Source organism: Uranotaenia lowii, chromosome 2 (assembly GCF_029784155.1).
Source record: "Uranotaenia lowii strain MFRU-FL chromosome 2, ASM2978415v1, whole genome shotgun sequence".
NCBI classification, from domain to species: Eukaryota; Metazoa; Arthropoda; class Insecta; order Diptera; family Culicidae; genus Uranotaenia; species Uranotaenia lowii.
Window position 1 is genome coordinate 7567512 of NC_073692.1, and position 21927 is coordinate 7589438.

The window sequence follows — 21927 nt, forward strand, 5'->3', positions numbered from 1 at the left end:
ATTTAATTTTAATTTAATTTTAATTTAATTTTAATTTAATTTTAATTTAATTTTAATTTAATTTTAATTTAATTTTAATTTAATTTTAATTTAATTTTAATTTAATTTTAATTTAATTTTAATTTAATTTTAATTTAATTTTAATTTAATTTTAATTTAATTTTAATTTAATTTTAATTTAATTTTAATTTAATTTTAATTTAATTTTAATTTAATTTTAATTTAATTTTAATTTAATTTTAATTTAATTTTAATTTAATTTTAATTTAATTTTAATTTAATTTTAATTTAATTTTAATTTAATTTTAATTTAATTTTAATTTAATTTTAATTTAATTTTAATTTAATTTTAATTTAATTTTAATTGAATTTTAATTGAATTTTAATTTAATTTTAATTTAATTTTAATTTTATTTTAATTTAGTTTGAATTTAATTTAAATTTAATTTTTATTTTTATTTAATTAAGTTTTCAATATTTTTTAGATTTACTTCTGTGTTGGAAATTGAATTCTTTCCAGTTTGTTTTGTGAAAAATGATTAAGAAAGGCTTAGAAGTTGAAAACAAAGTTGTTCATATTATTGGTAGGTTACTCATTTGAAATATATGTTAATAAGCGTAATGTATAACTCATATAAATGTTATATTGAACAATGCATATATAGAGATAAAACAAGTTTTGTGTTTCATTGTCGTATCGTGTATCTTGTTTCAAAAATTGATGCCCAGACTGTCAATCAATGATTGACCGTCGTTGATTTAGAAATTGACGGCCATGATTTGTATTCCATCCCGCATGGAGCAGTATCATACAATAACGATCCCCATTATCTTCTTCCCAAGACACCCAAAAGATTACCTTTATAGTTTTTGGATTATAAATAAACGATTAGACTAATCGTTTTTTCATCAAATGGAATCGTTTAGACACGAATAACGATACAGGGAATGGGTTGTTAAGTAAATAAACGATTCATTTTTTTGCTTTTTTCTAGATGCAAAATGTTCTGAAAGCACCAGAAAGATAGATGTAATCGTTATCTTATAATTTTTTGTCAAGCATTGCTCACGCTACAGGTTATCTTTAAAATATCTTTTTCCATCAAAAATAAAAAGGCAGAGCATTCATTTTGTGATAAAATTGATTATTGAACTATTGTTTTATTTTTAATTTGTTCACAGAAAATTCATACAATAATTTACATATTTTAAAATAAAAAAAAATCAATTGAAAAAAATTATCGTCATTCATTCAGACCCTTAGTGAATAACTAATCTTCCAGCAGCTTGTTTCAAATTGATAAGCTTCTCTTCTGAGACTCATCGGAGTACTTTTCTCACCTGGACTTCTCAAAATAGTCAAGGCAGCATTCGAGCAGGGAAAACCACTAAATTTTTGAAAATACAATACAGTTTCGGATCCTACAGAAACAGTTCCAGTAAACAATGCCAAGGTAGGTTCCCGCTGTACCGATGGAATGGTTTTCGGCTCCTGTTGTCGATTGGCGAACTTATCTATTCAGTTGGAAGTGGATTTCTTGCTGCGTTTGATGACCATTGAACACTGCTGCTGGTTTCATTTCGTTCATCGGATTTTATTCCAGAATTTTAAATCAATCTAAAATTTAAATAAATCTATTAATAAAGAACTTTTTTAGCAAACACAAAAAAAAACAATATTCTCACCATAACTGAAGGTAGCTGTTTCGTCGTGATCGATTTTACCAGATGACCCAGAACGATGAATATTCTCCTTCCGCCAGAGTTATGCCTACTGTTGCTGCTGTTGATGGTGATAGTGGTACACCTGGTGACATTATGAATCGATTGATGCTGGGAAGCTTGAATATTGCTGTTTGGCAATAGTTGCATGTTCCGCCTTCAGCTGACTGTTCTTCCTTTGGGCATTCCACTCTGAATGCGTTCCATCAACGATTATAGTTCCGATCCAAGTCAAGAATGCTTTCATTTGGAACCGCCATTACCATTCGAATCACCAGTCCAGGTTTACTCTGCAAAATATTAGATCGAAATTTTAATTTATATACACAAATGAAAATATTATGAAAACGAATCTTCACCTAGATTGTTCAAATTAAGGTTTTGAAAGCAAAACTTGACTATAATTGTACTCACCTGGAAAATAGATTCTTCCGTTCCTGAATTCCTGCAAGCATATCCTGACAGGGCTCGCACGACCCCCAACCACTTGTCCGGGAGTCCGATGACAACGATGGCAGCTGAAGACGTGCCTGCAGAGCTTTCTGTTTTTGAGCGATTTCAACCGCAGAATTTCTCGTCGTTTCCACTGGCCCGGATTCGACAGAATGCCGGAAGTGTTAGTATCCACGTATCCATGTTGACTCTGGCACTTTTTTACCGGAGCATATTTTATAATAGAAAAAACTGGTTCCGTTTGGTTTGGGACACGAAATCACAGCAAGAAAGTACGCATTCTGTTTGGTTATGATTTGTTTCGGCGAACATTCGAGCCATCAGCATATCTTCCCTGACCAATTGTGACCGCTGTGCCACGTCGGCTGTCGGGTGCTCTTGTGCCGTGGGAGAAGAAAAATAAACTTCCTACTGTGTGGTGATGATGGGAATGAATTCGAATGGTAGCTTCTGCTCTTCCAGCGGAAGCAGCTGTTTCGTGGTCGCAATCGTGGCTGAGAAACTTTAAGAAACAGAGGATAAAAAAATGAAAATTTTCGCCAAACTAAAAGTTTTTTTCTTACCTAGGCCGGACGTTTTGTCGACTTCCTCTTCGACGATTTCGCCGCTACGGTTCTCCACCGGAAAACGTATTTCCTGGAAAATCAAAAAGGTCGTCGTTTTAATAAGAAAATAACCGGACCAGAATCATCCTTACCCAGCTTTCGGCGAAAAAGATCTGCGATTTTGATCTGCAAGCTTCTGCTCACTTCAACCACACGCGCCATTTTTGTTTTGTTTTGTTGAGTGAAGACACATGACACACTCAGTTGTATCACGAGTTTGGATTTCAGGATTATTACCTGTATCTTTCAAATATATTTTTTTATCATATCTAGCAAAGACGCATGAAAAGCAGAAAAATTAGCTTAAGATTAGAAGATTTAAGAACGATTACTCGAATAATAACTATTCATGTAATCAGAACAGAATAATATTAACGATTTAGTGTATGATACTTGATTATGCGGGATTTTCTCACCTGTTTTAATACACTCCAGTAGGGAACAAAACTACACAAAAGATTCTGACGAAAACACATTTCTCGTTCTATTTCTTTTTGACAAACTTAAAAATAACACAGGCACCTTGAACAAAATTTTCATCCCAAAAGAGTCGACAGACAGATTTGAATCGGCCGGCCCCACTGCCTCCGTACACCAAGAACAATTCAATCCTGGCTTGAATCGCCAATGTGCAATCTTGCCTGGCTCGTGTGAAGGTCCTTCGATAACTGACTCGTTGAGCTTGTTCATCGAGTTTATCCGCTCGCTGCACGCTTATCTTAGATCGGTCTATTGGATGGTTATTATAGCCTATAGCTTAGAATGCCACACCTATCATGATATACATCTGTACCAACACGTGAAAAGGATGTATCTCCATATATGGCGAATCGAGAAAAACGCGTTTGAAAAAAATACTACCTATTTTAAATCGCTAATTAAAAATCACTTGAAATTTTTACTTTTTATGAAAGACAAACGATTTTTAGAAGCATCCCCTACATGTGAGAATAGAGGAATATCAATTTTCAGGAAAAACCAATGCGCTATCGTAGATAGAACCTAGCTTACTTAATATTTTGTTTCCCTTGTTTATACACCCTTTGCTATTTTTTCATTTCTAGCTTTAGTTTTAAGCTCGCGTTCATTTGCAACTATGTTTATATGTTGAATAAAGTGTTAAATCTTTACCAACACATAAAAAGGATCGATCTCCATATATGGGGATCGAGAAAAGCGCGTTTGATAAAAATACAACCTATTTTAAATCCCTTATTGAAAATCACTTGAAATTTTTGCTTTTTATGCAAGACAAACCATTTTAAGAAGCATTCTCTATATGTTAGAATAGAGGAATATCAATTTTCATGGAAAACCAACGCGCTATCGTAGATAGAACCTTGCTCACGTCATGTTTTGTCTAACCTGTTTATACACCCTTTGCTATTTTCTTATTTTTAGCTTTAGTTATAAGCTCGCATACATTTGCAACTATGTTTTAATGTTGAATAAAGAGTCAAATTGATTATTTTGAGTTTGTGTGCGAAGTAGTAACGAAAAAATGTTCCGGAGTAAAGGGTGTATATCAATGTCACGGCTGTTCTGGCTTCAGAATGTTTATAGATCCTTTACTCAAATTGAGTTTTTAATGTAACGGAATAATATTTTCTGAAAAGGGTTTTACCGTTAAGTAGTGCAAATGTTGGCCTATCAAGAGGTACTGAAAATGGATTTTGTTTACTTTTGGAGATAGATCCTTTTCACGTGTTGGTACAGACATCACAAAATTACCATGCGGCATTGTATAAAGACCTCGAAATAAAATTCATTTGTTCCAAATTAAAATTTTTATTTAATTAAATTATTTTTCATTATAGTTCAATTCATGGTGGTAGCACCTGCACCACCCACGAATGGGACACAGGGGTTGCATCACACTTAGCGTCTGAAATGAAAATGAAAAAAAAAAAAACGGGAAACAATTAATTATAGGAAATACGAAAACGTACAAAAACTGTTCAGTTTGCTTGTTCAACAAGCAGTAAAAAAATTAGAAAATAAAAAAAAAACTTTAACTCACCCGAAAGCCTGCATTTAACGGCCCGGCAGATGTACTGAAATTGCGTTCCGCAAACAGTGGGCCATCTCACCGGTTAGCAGCTTTCGTCACAATGTCCTCCGACGTTGTCCAATTTCCGAAATCGAGGGAGGTTGAGGAACTCGAGCGCATTCACCGACACTAAATAAATTAAGAAAAAACAGTATCACACATGGAATTGAAAAAAATGGCAAATTCGCCTATCCGCTGGAGAATGAAATAGAACGAAATCTCACTAACCTGAAAAATTTCCGACCAGACTAATCTGCTGTCCCGCTCCGGGTGCGTTGGTTCAGAGCTCGTTGAGAACCTTTCCAGCTGGTCGACGACACAATCTGGGAAATCTTTTGTCAACAATATAGGAAAATTGTTCTGTTAGCATATTTCATAAGCAGTTAATTAGAAGTAACAAAAAAAAAACACAATTTACTCACCTGAGGGAATACATTTCCCGATCCGACAAACCGACAATCCGATAATTTTTGTTCGCGTTCCGAAATCGCGAACGGCTGACCCGTAAAAAACAAACACTCGAACGAAGCACATAGTAAAATTACTATGAATTATAATGCGCATAGTATTTTTGACAACACAAATGACGGTGTTTCAACATTACCATGGGCATAGTAATTTCAAGAACACGAATTGAGTAACATCAAAATATCATGCGCATGGTAATTAAGACACGAGAAAATTACTATGAGCTGTCAAAGTTCGCATAGTAAAAATACTATTTCGTAGTATTATCGCCCAGATTTTCGGTAAAAAATACTAAATCATGGTTGAAAATACTAAATGATGGATATAGTAAAATTATCATGACTCTGTATTTTAAAAGCCCATGCAATTTTTTTCCGTGTATGTATGTATGTAGATAATCCACCATGGGTGCACGGATTCACCGCAGTTTCGCCAACGTATGCGTTAATTTGCATCCTTTAGATTTTTAGTTCGGCCAATCTTCAATGCAAATCATCACATACCCGACACCATGGCTTCGTGTGAACTGACATGAAATGAAAATGTTTCGTGTAGGTGTATGTCTTACTTGTAGAACGAGCAAACTGTTTCGCAGCCGTATAAAATTCATAACATATTTAGAGTTAAGAATCTACGACAGGTATTCCGCATCCGTGTAGATACCTGCCCAGCTGGCAACTTTTTGTACGTTCTTAATATACTCAATCAATGTAATATTTGTATGGTAAAATAATCTTACCTTTTTACCTGTCTTACCTCTAGACACTCTCAGCTTACCTGTAGCTGGAACCCACCTTGTTTAATTTATGAGGAAACCGAATAAATAGGTTATAAAATAGTTAAACCCATTTAACAGATGGTAACCTTCGGTTCAGATGATACTTGAATTGTGGTTTTCGATATGAACTACCGGCCAGCCAACAAGTTGTGTACTGTTGTTGCATAAATCAAGGCGTTTTCAGCACCTGTATTACGCCTTTATTTATGCAATCTAGGCAGAAATCCTTATTGTTTTCATGAATCAAGAAGTGTCTTGAAAAAACCTGATTTTGTACTTCGCGTCGTCCTGATTTTTGACGAAACCACCTGGCATCCTGACGAGGGGAGAAAATACGGTATAAGTTAGGGGAGGATGGGTATACTTGATCCCCTTTTCATATTTTCATACTATCTTTTTGGGAAAATTTAGCAACTCGCCGTCTTTTGCATTTTCTGACAGCGTGAAACTTCAATTATTATTCCTCTGATAATGATTCCACGTCATGGACACAGTTCAACAGAGCTAACGCCAAATTGCTAATTTTTCTATCAACTTGGTCTAAAATTTCCCTATACCTACATAATTCAAAATTTGAATCAATCAAAATTTGAATAATTTTAAATTATTTTCATCCAAAGCTTATACGTGCTTACACCTTAAATGCACTGAACACACCTAAAGTGTTGTTTTTTTTTTGACTTTTGGTGATTTCAAAAGTTGATCCATTTCACCCACACTATCACAAAAATGAAAGTCCCGTTTGTGTTTTGACAAGTGAAACTGCGAATGAAAATTTTCGCAGCAGTTTTGTGTGCTGGAATTGTAAATTTTAAGTTTTTACTTGAGAACTGGCAACACTTCTTAGGAAGAACCACGCGGTTTTAATTCTCCGGAAAAAAATATTATTTTACGAGTTTAAAAGCGGATTTAACTAGCTAAGTTTAATATCAACACAAAGGACTTGAATTCGAAGATACGAGAAAAACATTTCATGCAGTGAAAATCATTAAAAGTGGAGAAATTAAGACCTTAAATCCAACAAAGAAGGAACCAGGAGAAAAAGAAAACAAGAAAAATCAGATTTAAACAAAAAGCCAAGAGAAAATTAGTGTTAAGAAAAAGAAGCCAAGAAGAAAGAATAGTGTTAAGAATTAAAATAAGAAGAGAGAAATACAAATTTTATAGTAATAAGTTATAGAGAAAAATACTAAAAAACCTTTTATTATTTTAGTGCTAAATAATACTTTCGAACCAAAGATGAGCGCAAATAGAATTACGCGCTCGCAAGGAAGCAAAGCCTCATTTTCACAGGCCACGACGAGCAAACCAAAAAATCCTCCTAAGAAAACCGTGACATCCAATAACCATTCCAAAGCAGAAGGAAGTGGAACAGCTTCATATAGCGCCGAAACGGCTTACCTAGAGCCACTCGACTACGACAAACCGGTGACACCAAAACATGCACTGGACCTAGGAAAATGGTTAGCAGGGAAAGGATTCGAGGCTAAGGAAATATGCAAAATAGGCAAGTTCAGGTTCAAGCTTGATCTAAAAACCGTCGAGTGTTATCAAAACCTGAAACGCTTAGATCTGAGTAGCGTGAATTTAAAGCTTTATGAACCAATAATGAGAAACCAAACGACGCTTTTTGTTCGAAACGTCCCACTGGACTTCGACGTCAAGGAGACAGCACAAATTTGCACCGGCTCTGGGGCCGTTAAAAAAGTTGAGAGGATACAAAGGAGAGACGAAGACGGAAATTTGCAAATCACGAAGAACTTGAAAATAACGATCGAGGGAACGGAGAAGCCGCCCTCAATCAAAATATACGGCTGCAGCTTCAAAGCTGAGCTTTATGTTTTCCCAGTGAAGCAATGCAAGAAATGCTGGCGCTTCGGGCATCTCCAAAAGTTCTGCAAGGGTACTGCAAGATGCAAAAATTGCAGTAAAAAACACAATGGTACAGAATGTCCAGACAATGCAAGGTGTGCCAACTGTCAAGGAGACCACGACGCAGGACATAAAGACTGCCCTGAGAGACGCAAACGACAGGCGGTTTTGCGAGAGATGGCGCGGAAAAACGTCTCGTACAACGAGGCAGAAAGAGGAATCTTTACTCAGGAAAATCCATTCAGTATTCTGGACCAGGACGAAGACTTCCCCGAATTAGAAAGTACAGCAAGTTTGAGGTCAGTTCAGACGAGAACGAATCCCTGGCACAAGAGAAAATCTCACACCAGACTCCCAAAGACGAACCTCACGAGAATCGACGAACACCCTGTGCCATCAGCAGGGGACTTTAAAGCGACAGTGTTCGAACAATTTATGGCACAGCTGAGACAGGACATTTTAAAAGAGTTACGCTCAAAGCTGTGGGTTGAAGCGATTAGGAAGCTACGTGACCGAATAAACGAGCAAATTCAGACGGCTAATGACGAATTACAGTACGACCAGTTGATCATCAATGTAACAACGGAACTATCAAACATTTTAGAGAGATTCTCGAACGAACAAGAGAATTCCCCCAGAATCGAAATTCAACACAATGGCCAATAAAACGCTAAAAATATTACAACATAACATTCAAACATTAAGACCAACTGAAAAACGAGAAGAATTATTTGTTACATTGATGAAAAACAATATTGACATCGCACTATTACAGGAAATAAGGCTAAAAGAGGGGGAGCATTTCAATATTAAAAACTTTCGACACGTCTCCTGGCGCAGACCGGAAGGCCATGGAGGAGTGGCTATCATAATCAAAAACGGATATAATTACCAAAACTTAAAGGTGCCCAACATATTGCCAATTGAAATTATAGGAATCAGAATTACATCAGGGTTCGATCCTCTAAATCTGATATCGTTATACTTCCCCCCTGGAGGTTGCAACATGACAGAAACGAAGGACAAGATTGAGAAATTCTTTGACTTCGTGAACACCTTAGATGGAGAAACCATCATAGGGGCAGATTGGAATGCCCATCACCAAAACTGGAGCCCAGAGTTCGAATCATGCAGTCGAGGTAGAATTTTAAATGGGCTTGCTGAAAGCTCGAATTTTGTGATCCTCAACGATGGCTCTCCAACAATGATTGCGTTACCAGAAAACAGAGAATCAGCTATAGATTTAACTTTAACTACCCCAGGAGTAGCAGCGAAATGTAAATGGACGCCCCAGGACGAAGCCTTAGGGAGCGATCACAGAACAATATTGGTAGAGATTGATAGCAACATCCCCATATACAATCAAACGACCAGAAGGGTAAATAAAGATAAAGTGATTATGCAACTGAACAATATACGGCCACAATTTCTCTACAACCCCGCGGAGATGATTGAGATCTTTGAAGAGGTTACAGATAACGCATCCTTTACTGTACGGAATAAAAAAGCTAATTTCTTGAAGACGTGGTGGACAGATGAATTGGGAGAGCTGTACGATGAAAAAAGAAGTGCGCTAAGGAAGTATAATCGAGAGAAATCCATGACCAATTACATCAAGCTACAAAGGGCGAGAGCAATCTTTAAAAGGCAGATCAGATCGACAAAGAGGCGACATGTGGAGGAGATATCAAGTATGATAGACGAATCAACACCGAGTCGCCAAATTTGGAATATTGTCAAAGGTATAGATACAGCATTGACAGGGAAGACTCGTGGTTCAACAGAACTTAACACGGAGGAAGGAACAGTTTTCATGGAACACTTTTTCGGTGGAAAACTGAATCCTATTATCGAACCAAAATGCCCTACTGAAGATGAGTTGATTGGTTTCGAGAAACCACTAACAGTTGAAGAATTTTATTTTGCACTAAGGAAGAAAAAGGACTATTCAACTCCAGGAAAAAGTAAAATATCATACTACATGCTGCGTAGATTAAACCCCGAAATGCAGATGAAAATATTCGAAATGCTAAGCATCGTCTTCCAAAGTGGAAAAATCCCAGAAAAATGGCAGGATATCTTGATAAAGCCAATTCCAAAAAATAACGAAAGCTCCGGTGCTCCGATCGCAAGAAGGCCCATAGCATTGATGAGTGTGGAACTCAAATTAATAAACGCGGTTCTCAAAAATAGATTAACGGACATTGCAGAGATACGGCAGCTAATTCCACACAGGTCCTTCGGTTTCAGAAAACACGTCTCAGCAATTTCGTGTGTAAACTACGTCGTAAATTACATACACGACGCGTGGGACGAAAAAAAGGAATGCATGGTTGCATTCTTGGATATAAGCAAGGCATACGATTCGGTTCTCTCACAAAAGCTTATTAACACCGTGAGCGAAATGAAGGTTCCACAAAAAATAGTATCTTGGCTGTACAACTATCTCAAAGATCGAAAGGTTTGCCTACAAACTACCGAAAACATGATCGAGAAAGCGATCAGTGATGGACTCCCACAAGGCTGCCCACTCTCACCGATCTTGTTCAACTTGTATACTGCAAGTCTACACGAGCTCTCAAAAGAAGATTGCATATTAGTCCAATTCGCGGATGATTTCGCAGTACTGGCCAAAGATAACAATCCAGCAGAAACTGCGGCAACCTTAAACAGATTTCTTACCAGTTTATCGCAAAGACTCATAGAACTTAATCTAAACCCGAATCCTCAAAAATCAGCAGCAATATGGTTCTCCAAAAAAAACGCCGCGAACATAAACATTCTTTTGAATGGGCAACGCATAAATATTGCCAATACTCACCGTTACTTAGGATATACGCTCGACCGCACATTAAGACATAGGAAACACATAGAGGACATAAAGGAAAAAGCAAGCAAAAAGATCGGATTGATAAAACTATTGGCACGCAAGCAAAGCCTAGCACATCCACTGACGGTCCTGAAGATAGGAAATGCACTCGTCAGGAGCAGGCTTGAATACGGAAATCTAATATACGGAAATGCGGCTAGCACGAATCTGAAAAAGTTACAAGTGGTCCAAAACAACTACATAAGGAGTTCCTTTGGTTATCTGAAAAGTACCCCGATTCAAGTTGTCCTGGCAGAGTCAGGGCAAGTACCAATTCACGTAAGAACAGAAATGCTAACTAAAAAGGAACTGATCAGGATAATGTATTACAAAACACCTCTACACGAGTTCCTAACAAACACCCTAGCTAAAAAAATTTCGAATGGATCCTTTTTGACATTTTTGGCACTTAAAAACGAAGATCTTTTATTTCAAATTCATCCGAAGGACAGACAGTTGACCAACCAAATCTGCCCCTTTTATACTGAGCGGTACATAAGGATGGAACTGATTGTAAAATCGCATTTGGGAAAAGAAAAAGCTAAAAAAGAAAATCAAAACCCGGCTGTTTGGAGAGGGGTTTACAAAGAAGTAATGCAACAACAATACAACACTTTTAAGAAGATCTTTACGGATGCATCGAAATCTAACAGGGGCACATCGGTGGCCTACTACAATGCAGATTCCGGAGAAGTACGTGCCGAAAGTATCACCGAAAATTACTCCATCACAAATGCTGAATTGCTGGCAATTCTGCTGGCCATAGAACATGGTAAATTAAAAGAATACAACAAAATGGTTATATTGACCGATTCGAAAAGCGCTTGCGAAAGCTTAAAGAATATAGAAATTCTCCAGCAAAATTTTCTTGTATGGGAAATACTCAAAGAAATTAAATCGTCAAGCAGCGACATCAAAATACAGTGGATACCCACACTAAACGAAATCGGGCTATAAGGTTTATTAGGAATTTTAGTGTTTTTGCACTAAAGGAAAATCCAATACTTTTTACGAATATACGGTCGAAATAGGGGTGATTAATTTTATAGGAAATTTCAATGAATTTTAAAGTGCGCCAAGATGATATAATTTACTATTAAAAGAAGTGAAATGAATAGTTCATAGATTCAATAAAATATGTCGTACCTTATTCAATTTATTCTTAAATTAAAGTTTTTTTTTTCACTGCAGCGTAAATAAAATACATCATTGAGATTCACTATAAATATTTTATTGTTAGTGGATTAATCCCGTCTAAAAATACATTCATCTCTGGCCTCTGTATGTCAAAAATTTTCCGTTTCAATCAATTGGATCATTTTGCGGATTCGGTTCTTGGTATCGGCTGTTGTTGAAGTGTAAAGATTCCCCTCGCCAACTCGTAATCCGTTTTATACGTCATCATCTGAAACATTAATTACAATATCACTACTCGTTGAAGATGTATGTACATATATGTTAATTTTCAAAACTTACCGATTAAAAAACTTTTCGTAATCGCAATGTTCTTCTTGGCCGGTTTACTCCAGTGTCAGAAAGGATATCTTCAGAGAATCAAATCTCGCCGGGAGTTGAATGCTGTTGCTTCCGGTATTGAACTATTTTTTGAAGTTTAACAATTTATTTTCCCTCAATAAACGTCACAGGAGCTGAGTTTCCAAACAGGTGCTTCCAAGGGCTGGGAACGGCAATCCTAATCTTCTGTTCTTCTCGGTAGCAGCACCGGTTCTCTAATCTGATCCATCAACAATACCAAATTAACAGCATCTGTAGTGCTGTTCCTTTCGAAAGCATTACTAAACAGCACAAATCCGAATTGATTACGTGCTACCAACATTTTTTGCAACTTCATAGTAAATCCTCCCCCGTGAATAACGCTCCCTTCCAACTGTGGCCACTTCAATTGAGTTAGAGCCTTATGTCGCTTAGAAAGGAATGCTTCCGTGGTCACGTACTTAATCCGGGAACCGATTTGCTGGTTTTCGTGGGCGAAGCTACTGGATAGTATGAAAACATTTCCGAGTTTTGACTCTCCACAAAGTCCGATAAACTGATAAGAAATTCCGCCTGCAAGGAGCCGACGAAAGGGGCTCGCAATTCAAGAACCAACAACTTATGCTCATCGGATGCAAACAGTTCGGCAGTGGTGGTCATTTTATCCGAATCGTGAGCGTATGCGGGTGGACCGGCTACCGGAATTAAAGCTGGATGCCACAGATTATAGTAGACCATGCACTTATGAAAGTTTGAGCCTTTCGATGATGAAAATCCACCGCCAGTTGGGCCACATTTCCGACGCTGACACTGGGTACTGAGTAGCCGGAAGCGCTATCACTTCGGAACAGTTTGAACAATTTTGGATTGCCTTGCCGTGAAGTTTGAGCATTCGCCTGATCGAAATCTTGCGCCCACAAGTTGTTACTCTGACCAGATGTCAAATTTTAATTATACGATGTTTCCGTAAATTAGTAGAAAGCTGGAAAAAAATAAATTTAATAAAAACGATATTTTTAGAAAATATGTTTACTTACATACTCAAAAAATTGTGGAGTTAAATTTTTTATCACTTGTTCGATTCTTCGCTGCTTAAGGATTTTTTTGATTCCGCACCAACCTGATGTACAAACTAATGAGCTCTACAACACATCAGCCGTTCTATTTTGCTGCTTTTTATTTTTACCGGCAGCTAGACTTACTTCCTCCAACGGAAACTAAACAAACGAAGCTACTGGATTTTCCTATAAATTTCAAAAAGCGCTTCAAGTATATAAGATTCATTGGATTTTCTAGTATTTTTTACTGGATACTGTAGGATATCGACAAACTTGTAAAAAGTATTGGATTTTTTAATATTTTTTAATGAATTTAACATTAGTATCTATCAGACAATGAAATCATAATAATTATTAAAATGAGTCTATACATTTTATAGCCCGATTTGGTTCAGTGCAGCCACATGGGGATTCAGGGTAACGAGATCGCTGACAAAGCCGCGGTTGATAAAACTCGAGAAGAAATAAGCCTCCCTATGGGAATAACCCTCGGAGATGCGATGGTTATAAGCAAAGAAGGCTGCTGGAATAACTGGACAGAGGAATACAAGCAACTGTCAGAAACAAAAGGCAGATGGCACTTTACCTTAATGAACATACCTGGAAGGGCAGCATGGTTTAAAGATCTAGTCCTAAAACCCAATCAAATCAAAATTCTTAATCGTATCCGAAGTGGGCATGCTCTCACCAAAGAAAGAAGAGCCAAGTGGGGCCTAGAAAGCAACGACGAATGTGAAACCTGCGGAGAGACAGAAGATCTAAATCACGTATTGTACAATTGCCATAAATACAACACCACTAGAAGCAACTATCTAATAATAGAACACATGAAACCTCTACCGGAAATTTTAAAAGAACTTCACGAAGATAGCCTACTACAAATAGTCCAATTTTTAAAAGAAACCAAAACGCAAGTTTGATTTGGAGAATACGAAGAGCCAGACAACAACATAACTGAAGTTGACAGTTGCATGTCAACACAAATAACAGAACCACAGTGGCGAGATGGGCTCACTGGCCCCAGCCAACAAACAGCAAAGAAAAAAAAAAAAAAGTTTTTACTTATTTCTCGATAAGGAATGGTGTAAAAGTGCATCCGGAACGCAATGTACTCAGAGTGGGTCTCACTGGTTCCGACCATAACGGAAAATATCTCCAATGCTCAGTCCCAATCGGTCCTGGGCAAGTTCGGAATAGCTGGTGGGCGTGATGTGGCAGCAGTAGTAGTCAAGCAGCTGGCTTCCAATCTCGGAATCACGAATGTTGCCGAACCGAGCAGCCTAACCAGCGATCAGGAGGTATGTTGAGCTCCGGATCTATAGCTTTTGATAATAGGATTGAAATTCCCAACTATTTTAACGTTTTAGGTCCAATGGTGCATGGATGTGATTTGTTATGGACTTTCACTTCCACTGGCAGAGCATGACATTATCAAGGACTGCGTGAACATCTACTGTGAATGGGTCACGGCATTGCTGCCGCAGACCAAAATAAGCGTGCCCCGACCGATTTGTGATGATCCAAACACCTACGTGCGGAAAATTATCAAACATCTCTACAATCTGTTTGTCCCCCGTCCGGGAGAAGGTATCCGACAAGTGTTGAGGGTGACAACTATGATGGGACCGAATTGATCGGCGCTTTTTGGGAATGCCTTCCTAACCATATGCACGACCCCTTTTTTATTGAATATTCCCTACCCTTGGCACATTTCTACAATCTCTAGTTAACTTACTAATAGTTTCCAGTATGTTTTTGTAATTTGGTGTTGTGATACTGATCTTTTCTTTTCTCTCACGCTCAACAAGACTGGCCTTTTATATATCAAGAGGATTTAGGTGATGATTGTTTTTTTTCTGGATTAGTAGTTAATGTTTATATGAAGCATAATTTTGAAAAAATAACGTTGTTTTACCAGGTACAGACACTATTAATCGACAGGCCGTCTTTTGTCATCGAGTCCTTCGAACGCTTCAGGATACGGCTCTCAATTCGCAAGTCCTAACCGTGGAAACTTGGGAAGCTTTGCTGCTTTTCTTGTTGGCGATAAACGAAATCCTACTTGCTCCACCAATTGTTAAAGATGACGTAGGGGATCAGCTGTGTGAACGGGTACTGAGTGTGCTTTTCGAAATTTGGCTACTGGCCTGTAGTCGCTGTTTCCCGTCACCGTCGTTATGGAAATCGTTCCAAGAGTCTTGTGCTGCCTGGCGTCATCGGATAGCTTTGGTTGAGCAATGGAATCGTGTAAACTTAGTACTGACGGCTAAGCTGCTGGAGTTTACTTATGGACCAGCTTTCCCTGAAATGAAAATAAGTAAGTGCAACTTTGTTGGTAGCATTTTCAAGCGATTATTAACGATTGTTCTTTTACCATTTCAAGTCGAGGAAGATAGTCACCTGATTCCGGCTGGCATGACCAACGACAGCATTGCGCAATCATGGATAAGATTCCTAAAGATTCTCGGTCCACCTACTGATCTGTGCTGCCCACAAGTCATCAGTCGAACGCCACAATTCATCCAAGCTATCCTACTGAACGCTGATGGCATCGAACCGCACTACCATCCCTGTTTGCTACAGTTACCGCAAATCTTTCTGAAAACGATGAAAGGAATTGCTGGATTGGTTGACGCATTTCTGGGTAAGTGTAGTGTTTTGGTTGTGACAAAATTTGCTTAAATTTCCATCATTCAATGCCATTTTACAACATTTTCAATGCTGCTGGTCATACGATTCGTGTGTAAAATTTTAACATCAGGAATAGCTCAGTTCCGTCAGCAACATCACAACATCATGGACAGTATGAATCATCTTCATTTTTCCAATGGCAGCAATGGTGCTGATGGGGTGACCGCAGCATCACAGCACATTAATTTTAGACATTCCGGTGGGGAAATCAAACAAAGTCCCTCGGTTCGTGCCAGTGGAGGCTTGGGTGGACTTGGTTTGGGCGCTGCTCTGGGCGTCGTTGGAAGCTCCACCAGTGGCACTGGCTTGGGACAAAATATGGTGGTGGTAGGAAGTAGTGGGATTGGAAGTGGTGGAAGAGTTAGTTCCGGCAATAATGTTCAAGTTGAAGGAACGAGTAATTCGACGGGTCATGGGATCGTTAGTTTCATGAGTAGTATTTCCCACGATGGACAGTTTGGAGGCGAAGGAGCGCCCAATTCGCCAACACCACCGCTTCAGAGACGATTGGCCAAAAGCTTCAGCGTAGCCCCGTCGATCTCGGCCCATGCCGTGATTTCGATGGCCCAGGCTAAGGGTGCGCATTGCTTTATTTCAATTAACAATCAGTCTGTGTTTCGCTTGATCGGTGTGTCTGAGAATGACGAAATTTGTCCTCGTTTCCTTTTTTTGTTTGTTATTTTTTGTAGTGCTTTGGAACTTTGTACAGATTTAGTACTTTGATTAACACACATTTTCTGATTTTTTTAAACATTTTCAGTATGATTGAAAATATGCACTTTAAATTTGTATTAATTGCATCTGAATATATTCCGAGGTTTGGTTAAATATACTAACGTTGCGTCATATCTTTAAGGTCTCACCAAAAGCTCATTCAGTGGCCTGACCAGCAGCAGGAACTCCACCAATCAACCGAGCGTTTTGCCACAAACGTCATCCCTCCCATCGTCTGGTTTTTCATGTGAGACTTTTTCCATTTTCATTTCTGCAATTTTCTTTTTCTTTTTTTGAAATATTTTATAAATTGTACTTTTAGCCATGCTTTCGCTATGTCAAGAAAACCGATACCCATTGGCGGCGAATCGTCCTCGGTGCAACAGTATTTTGCATCTTTTCGGAGAGTGGTTGTTTGACGCAGCCCACATTGGTGGAGAAACCTGGATTCATAACGCTAAAAGTAAGTCCTTTAATTCCTCAGTTCAAAATTCGAAATACGATTTCATGTCCTAATATTTAATTTCAGAACGAGCTGCGGATGCAAAGCGTCGACCCTCTTCGATGATCATGGATAACCGCAAGGGCAGCCTTTCGCAACCCCCATCATTGTCCGAGATAAGCGACGTGCCCCCAGGTCTTACTATCGACAAATATGAATCTGGCAAAGCTGAAGCCATCGGAGCGTTGTGTCGCATATTCTGCGCCAAGAAAACTGGCGAAGAAATCCTGCCGGTCTACCTGGCCCGGTTCTATATGGCCCTCCATCAAGGTCTCAAGCTAGGAGAATCTAAAGAATGTGAAGAAACGCTGGCCAGCATTCTGTACAACTCATCCGATCTGTTCCGTATCGATTTGGAAGGCATTCAGGTGCTGCTGCCCTCGTTCATCGGTGCTTTGGAGCTAATTCTACCGGAGAAAGAACTACGCATGAAGTCACAGAACGTGATTGTGAACAAAACGGAGTTGAGACGCGCCGCTATAAACATTCTGCTCTCTATATTGGCTCTACCTTTGCATTTCCAAACACTTCCCATCAGGGACATCACTGGAGGACCTGCTGATAAGTAGGACAATTAAAATTTTTGCTTAAACAAATTTTAACACTAATATCTCCTTCAGGATGATAACGTTTGCTCAACTGAAGCCGCGGCTTATCAACATCTTGATGAATGCGCTGCAAGTCGAGAGCGATGCTCAAAATACGCACATGCTACTTGGAGGTTTACATCTGTGCGTCCAAGATTCTGGCACTTTTGAGGAAATGGAACTCAACTCGGATGTTCTTCACGCGTCGCAGCAAACACACGACGCCAATCTACTCAGCTCAGGTTTGACACTTCGATCCCAAGTATTTGCCCAAAAGAAACCGCTTGACTTTTGCTCAACAATTTTCTACTTTTGATTATTGCTACCTACAAAAATCACGCTTTCTACACAGAATTTCCTTCATTTTCCGTTTTTTTTTTGTATGTTTTCTTTCTCGGTTTTATTTATCGATTTCCGATTTTTCTCTTTCGGGGCCATTTCCCATCAAATCATCGAACAACCATCCGCTGATGCTGCCACCGCGCCAAACATTGCTACTATTGTTCCTTCCCCCAAACACCTACCACACGCTCTCGTTGTGTGTAATCGTGTGTGCGTAGCCTGCTCGGAGAAGAGTACCTACTCGATGAATAGCGCCAATTCCAGCATCGGGGGCAACAGTAGCACCGCTACGCTTAGCAATGAACCCTCTAGTTTGCCGGCTTTCGATGATTTCTCATCTGACATTATTCATGATTTAGAGTTGAGTTCGTCTGCAGTTTATGGTAAAATTTCGTTCCAGTTTTGTGTATTGTTAAGTAGTGGGTGTAAATGGTGTGTTTGTAGTTTTTTTTTTAAATGGTTCCTCAATCGTTAAAGCCTACGTCTTACTTTATGCATAACAACGTTCACATGGTTGAATAAGTTCAACCCCAAAAAAGACATTGAATATGTTGTGCGTAGAAGGAAGGTGTTTAAGGCTAAAGATCACGTTGCTTGGTTTAGGAGTGCAAATTCGTTTATGGATAATAGTTTATTAGTTAAGTTTGTACTTTAGATTTGCACTTGTATGGGCAACGTATGTGTTTTGTTAATTAGTTTAAAAAAAACAGGTGACAGATTTGTTTTCAAAATTGACCATTTCCAAAATTGTTACGAAAATGAAGTTAGAAATTATTTTGTACAAACATCTGTCACCAAAAATGCAATGATATAATTCTAATTCAGAACAGTACTATCTGATAATGATTTTGATTTTTAACCAAATCAACGCCAAAAACCAAAAACAGACAGTGGTCATGCGTTATTCGTGCGGGCTACCTACCTGGTTTGTCATCGTTTGATTTCCTCGTGGAAAACGGATCTCAATGTGTCGCTCGCTGCCCTGGAACTTCTGTCCGGCTTGGCTGCCATGCATATCAAGGATTCTGGTAGGATGAACCTTATTAAAGATTTTAAAAGTTTCGTATCGTTTTTATTTTAAAACTTTTATCTATTTTTAGATGCTCTTGAATGCAAACGTGCTGTTAAGTGGATCTGCGATTACATTTGCTACCAATGCTCACGACCTCCACCGGCCCACAGTAAAGATCTGCACAGTACGATCGTAGCAGCATTCCAGTGTACCGCTTCCTGGCTGATGAACCATCCCTATCTGCTGCAGGACAAGGAATGTCTGACAACTGTTTTGGAAGTGGTAGAACTTGGTATCTCCGGTTCCAAAAGCGTCGGAAAACCGGGCGAACCTGTTAAGCATAAGGACGAGAAGGAACTGAAACCTGCATCGATGAGGGTGCGCGATGCTGCGGAGAATCTTCTTACGCTGATCCTGGAACAGATCGACTATTTCCCGAATGAATGCGGAAAACAGTCACTGTCTTCGCTTCTCGATGAAGTTGTGCTGGTGAAGCATTCCAACACGACTGGGGAGGACACTCAAGACATCAGCCAGGATCAGGCCATTCGCAAGTTTAAATATTTTGTAACGGAAAATTCAACCATTTTGGCATTATTTGAGGAGCCGCTCGGGAACGATCAAGATCCTCAACCTACTGTTACAAGTAAGTTAAAGTTTTTCTTGATATGAGTCAAATAATTTGAGCGAATTTCTCTCAATTTCAGTTCTCATTCGGGGTCCGTTCGGAAGGCATGCATGGACCATGCAGCTGCGTCATCTGCCGCGCAGCAAATCGGGAACCAAATATCATGCGCCCAACCCCGGCAGACCGGTTCCCATGAACGACATCATGATTCGTCAGGAGATCGAGTATAAATTCTTCCCTGATTCGGTTGAGAGAATTCCACCCTGTGTGGTAGATTATTCCATTCCAACGTTGGACACTATCGAGCAGAAAATTGGTAATCAATCGACCAAGCATTTGACGAGGCTGCTGGAGGATCAGCTGGTGTACGAGAAGTTATCCTGGGCACAGACTGAGTGTTCCGTTGATGGCTTAGGCCATGCCCAGGAAGCTACTGCACCTAATGTGTGTCACGAATTTCAAGCGGCCCGATTATTCCTGGCACATTTTGGATTCCTTTCCATTGGACAGAATAATAACGGCTCAAAGCTGCTTACTTCTTTAGACACATCGAAAAATGAGTTCTGTCAGGATTTGCGTATGCTTGACAAAATGAGTCCTCGCACATGTGACACTATCCACGTGTTTTACGTTAAAGCAGGTCAAACCACGGATGCCGACATTATCGGGAATATGGATCAGGAAAATCTGTCTTCGATTGATGTTCATTTTTGGAACGTCCTGTACACTTTGGGATGGCCAGTCAATGTTGAGGAGCATGCTGGCTGGACTGGTTTTATCAACAGCAGCTGGAAGATTCCTAAAGATAACAAAACCAACCAGAAACAACACTCGTTCAATACCTCCAATGTTGGAGACCTTCAACTGAATGGTGATAAAAAGACACTCTACTGGGCTGATGTCTCCTCGGAGATAGCTATCGTTGTCCCCAATCGCATTAACAAAAGCGAAATAAGCTTGGAGGACAACGTTGACGGGAATCTTACAACGACAACGTATGAACGTAGCGTGAGTGAAATCCAAGCCTCGAAGGCTGCCTCCAGTAAATCCCGTCAATTTTCATTAGAAAATGAGCCCAGCCGGCTGGGTTCCATGAGCAGTAAATCAGCTGATCCGATTCCACCCGTACGTAGACGTACCGGGGCCTCCAAGCCAACTACTCTCTACACGGCACCAACTGCCAAAATTTTGCTCGTTTGGTTGGAAAGCTACGAGGATCATCTCACATTCCCTATCGATGATCTTCTGCATTACACCCGGGCGGGATATTCTACGTCGCATGGCCCAATAACACCCCTCAATTCTAGCGAGTGTCATGTAATTTTCTTGCATGCGCTGAATTCCGGTTTGCTCCGGGTCAAACTGCATGGACCCACGGGACGAATGAACTTTGCAATTCCGCTGATCGATGGTATGGTTGTCAGTCGTAGGGTCATTGGATCCCTTATCCGACAGACCGCCTACAATATGGCCAAACGAAGGCGATTGGACAATGACTCGTGAGCATTCAAATCTTTTCAAATCTAGAATCCCAGTTTTTTATTATGGCATCTCTTTTCAGATACCAACCACCGCATGTTCGACGGCGCATCAAAGTTCAGGAAATCATGCAAAAGTATAAAAAAGATATGACTGAACCGGAGATGTTGGCTGACCTCTTTAAAGCCCCCGTCTAAGGGGGTTTCGGCTTCCACAGCAGAGAACGATTATTGCACTTTGCTAAAAGTATTACATTCGCGTTTTTGTTTGCGTCTATAGCCTTTATTTAACTGTAAGTTGCATCAAAATGTGTTAACGTTTTCTTCAACAACAAAACCTATTTTCAGTTAATATCTACTTATTTTTGTGGAGTAAACTTATTAGTGCAGAGCTCCAATTTACGTTAACAAAATTTTAATTGTTTAAATTATAAAAATATATAAAAGTTTATAACCAAGTATTAATTTATATCAAGATGAAGCTTGAATTCTGAATTATTTGACGAATACATGCATCTATCGCTAACTTGAACAATATTATGTTACTGATCCGAACAACTCACCCAGAGCGATCTTCAGACGTGAAGAAGAAAGCATATTTAAA

General features: G+C 39.0%; 1 protein-coding gene and 1 long non-coding RNA gene across 9 annotated transcripts; one reads left to right on the forward strand and one right to left on the reverse strand.

Moving 5' to 3' along the window:
* Positions 1 to 836: 836 nt before the first annotated feature.
* Positions 837 to 14299, reverse strand: LOC129743568 (uncharacterized). 2 transcript variants are annotated; one of them, XR_008736618.1, is made up of 10 exons: positions 13970 to 14298; positions 5253 to 6392; positions 5059 to 5162; positions 4801 to 4959; positions 3197 to 4665; positions 2873 to 3049; positions 2739 to 2811; positions 2137 to 2677; positions 1687 to 2012; positions 838 to 1618 (listed from the first exon to the last, which is right to left on the reverse strand). It is a non-coding gene; the product is annotated as an uncharacterized LOC129743568 (long non-coding RNA). The 2 variants fall into 2 exon arrangements; XR_008736617.1 differs by having other exon boundaries at positions 837 to 1618; positions 2873 to 4665; positions 13970 to 14299.
* Positions 13867 to 21819, forward strand: LOC129743566 (ral GTPase-activating protein subunit beta). Of its 7 annotated transcripts, XM_055735605.1 has the most exons (15): positions 13872 to 14667; positions 14737 to 14956; positions 15178 to 15207; positions 15288 to 15686; positions 15753 to 16013; positions 16131 to 16637; positions 16917 to 17021; positions 17097 to 17237; positions 17304 to 17841; positions 17897 to 18105; positions 18424 to 18588; positions 19093 to 19233; positions 19306 to 19863; positions 19925 to 21344; positions 21407 to 21819. In XM_055735605.1, exons 1-15 carry the CDS (start codon positions 14476 to 14478, stop codon positions 21519 to 21521), a joined length of 5001 nt encoding a protein of 1666 aa, XP_055591580.1. In that variant the 5' UTR covers positions 13872 to 14475; the 3' UTR covers positions 21522 to 21819. The 7 variants fall into 7 exon arrangements, with proteins under 7 accessions (XP_055591587.1, XP_055591581.1, XP_055591586.1 ...); XM_055735606.1 differs by lacking the exon at positions 18424 to 18588 and having other exon boundaries at positions 13868 to 14667; XM_055735611.1 differs by lacking the exon at positions 15178 to 15207 and having other exon boundaries at positions 13871 to 14667.
* Positions 21820 to 21927: the final 108 nt, after the last annotated feature.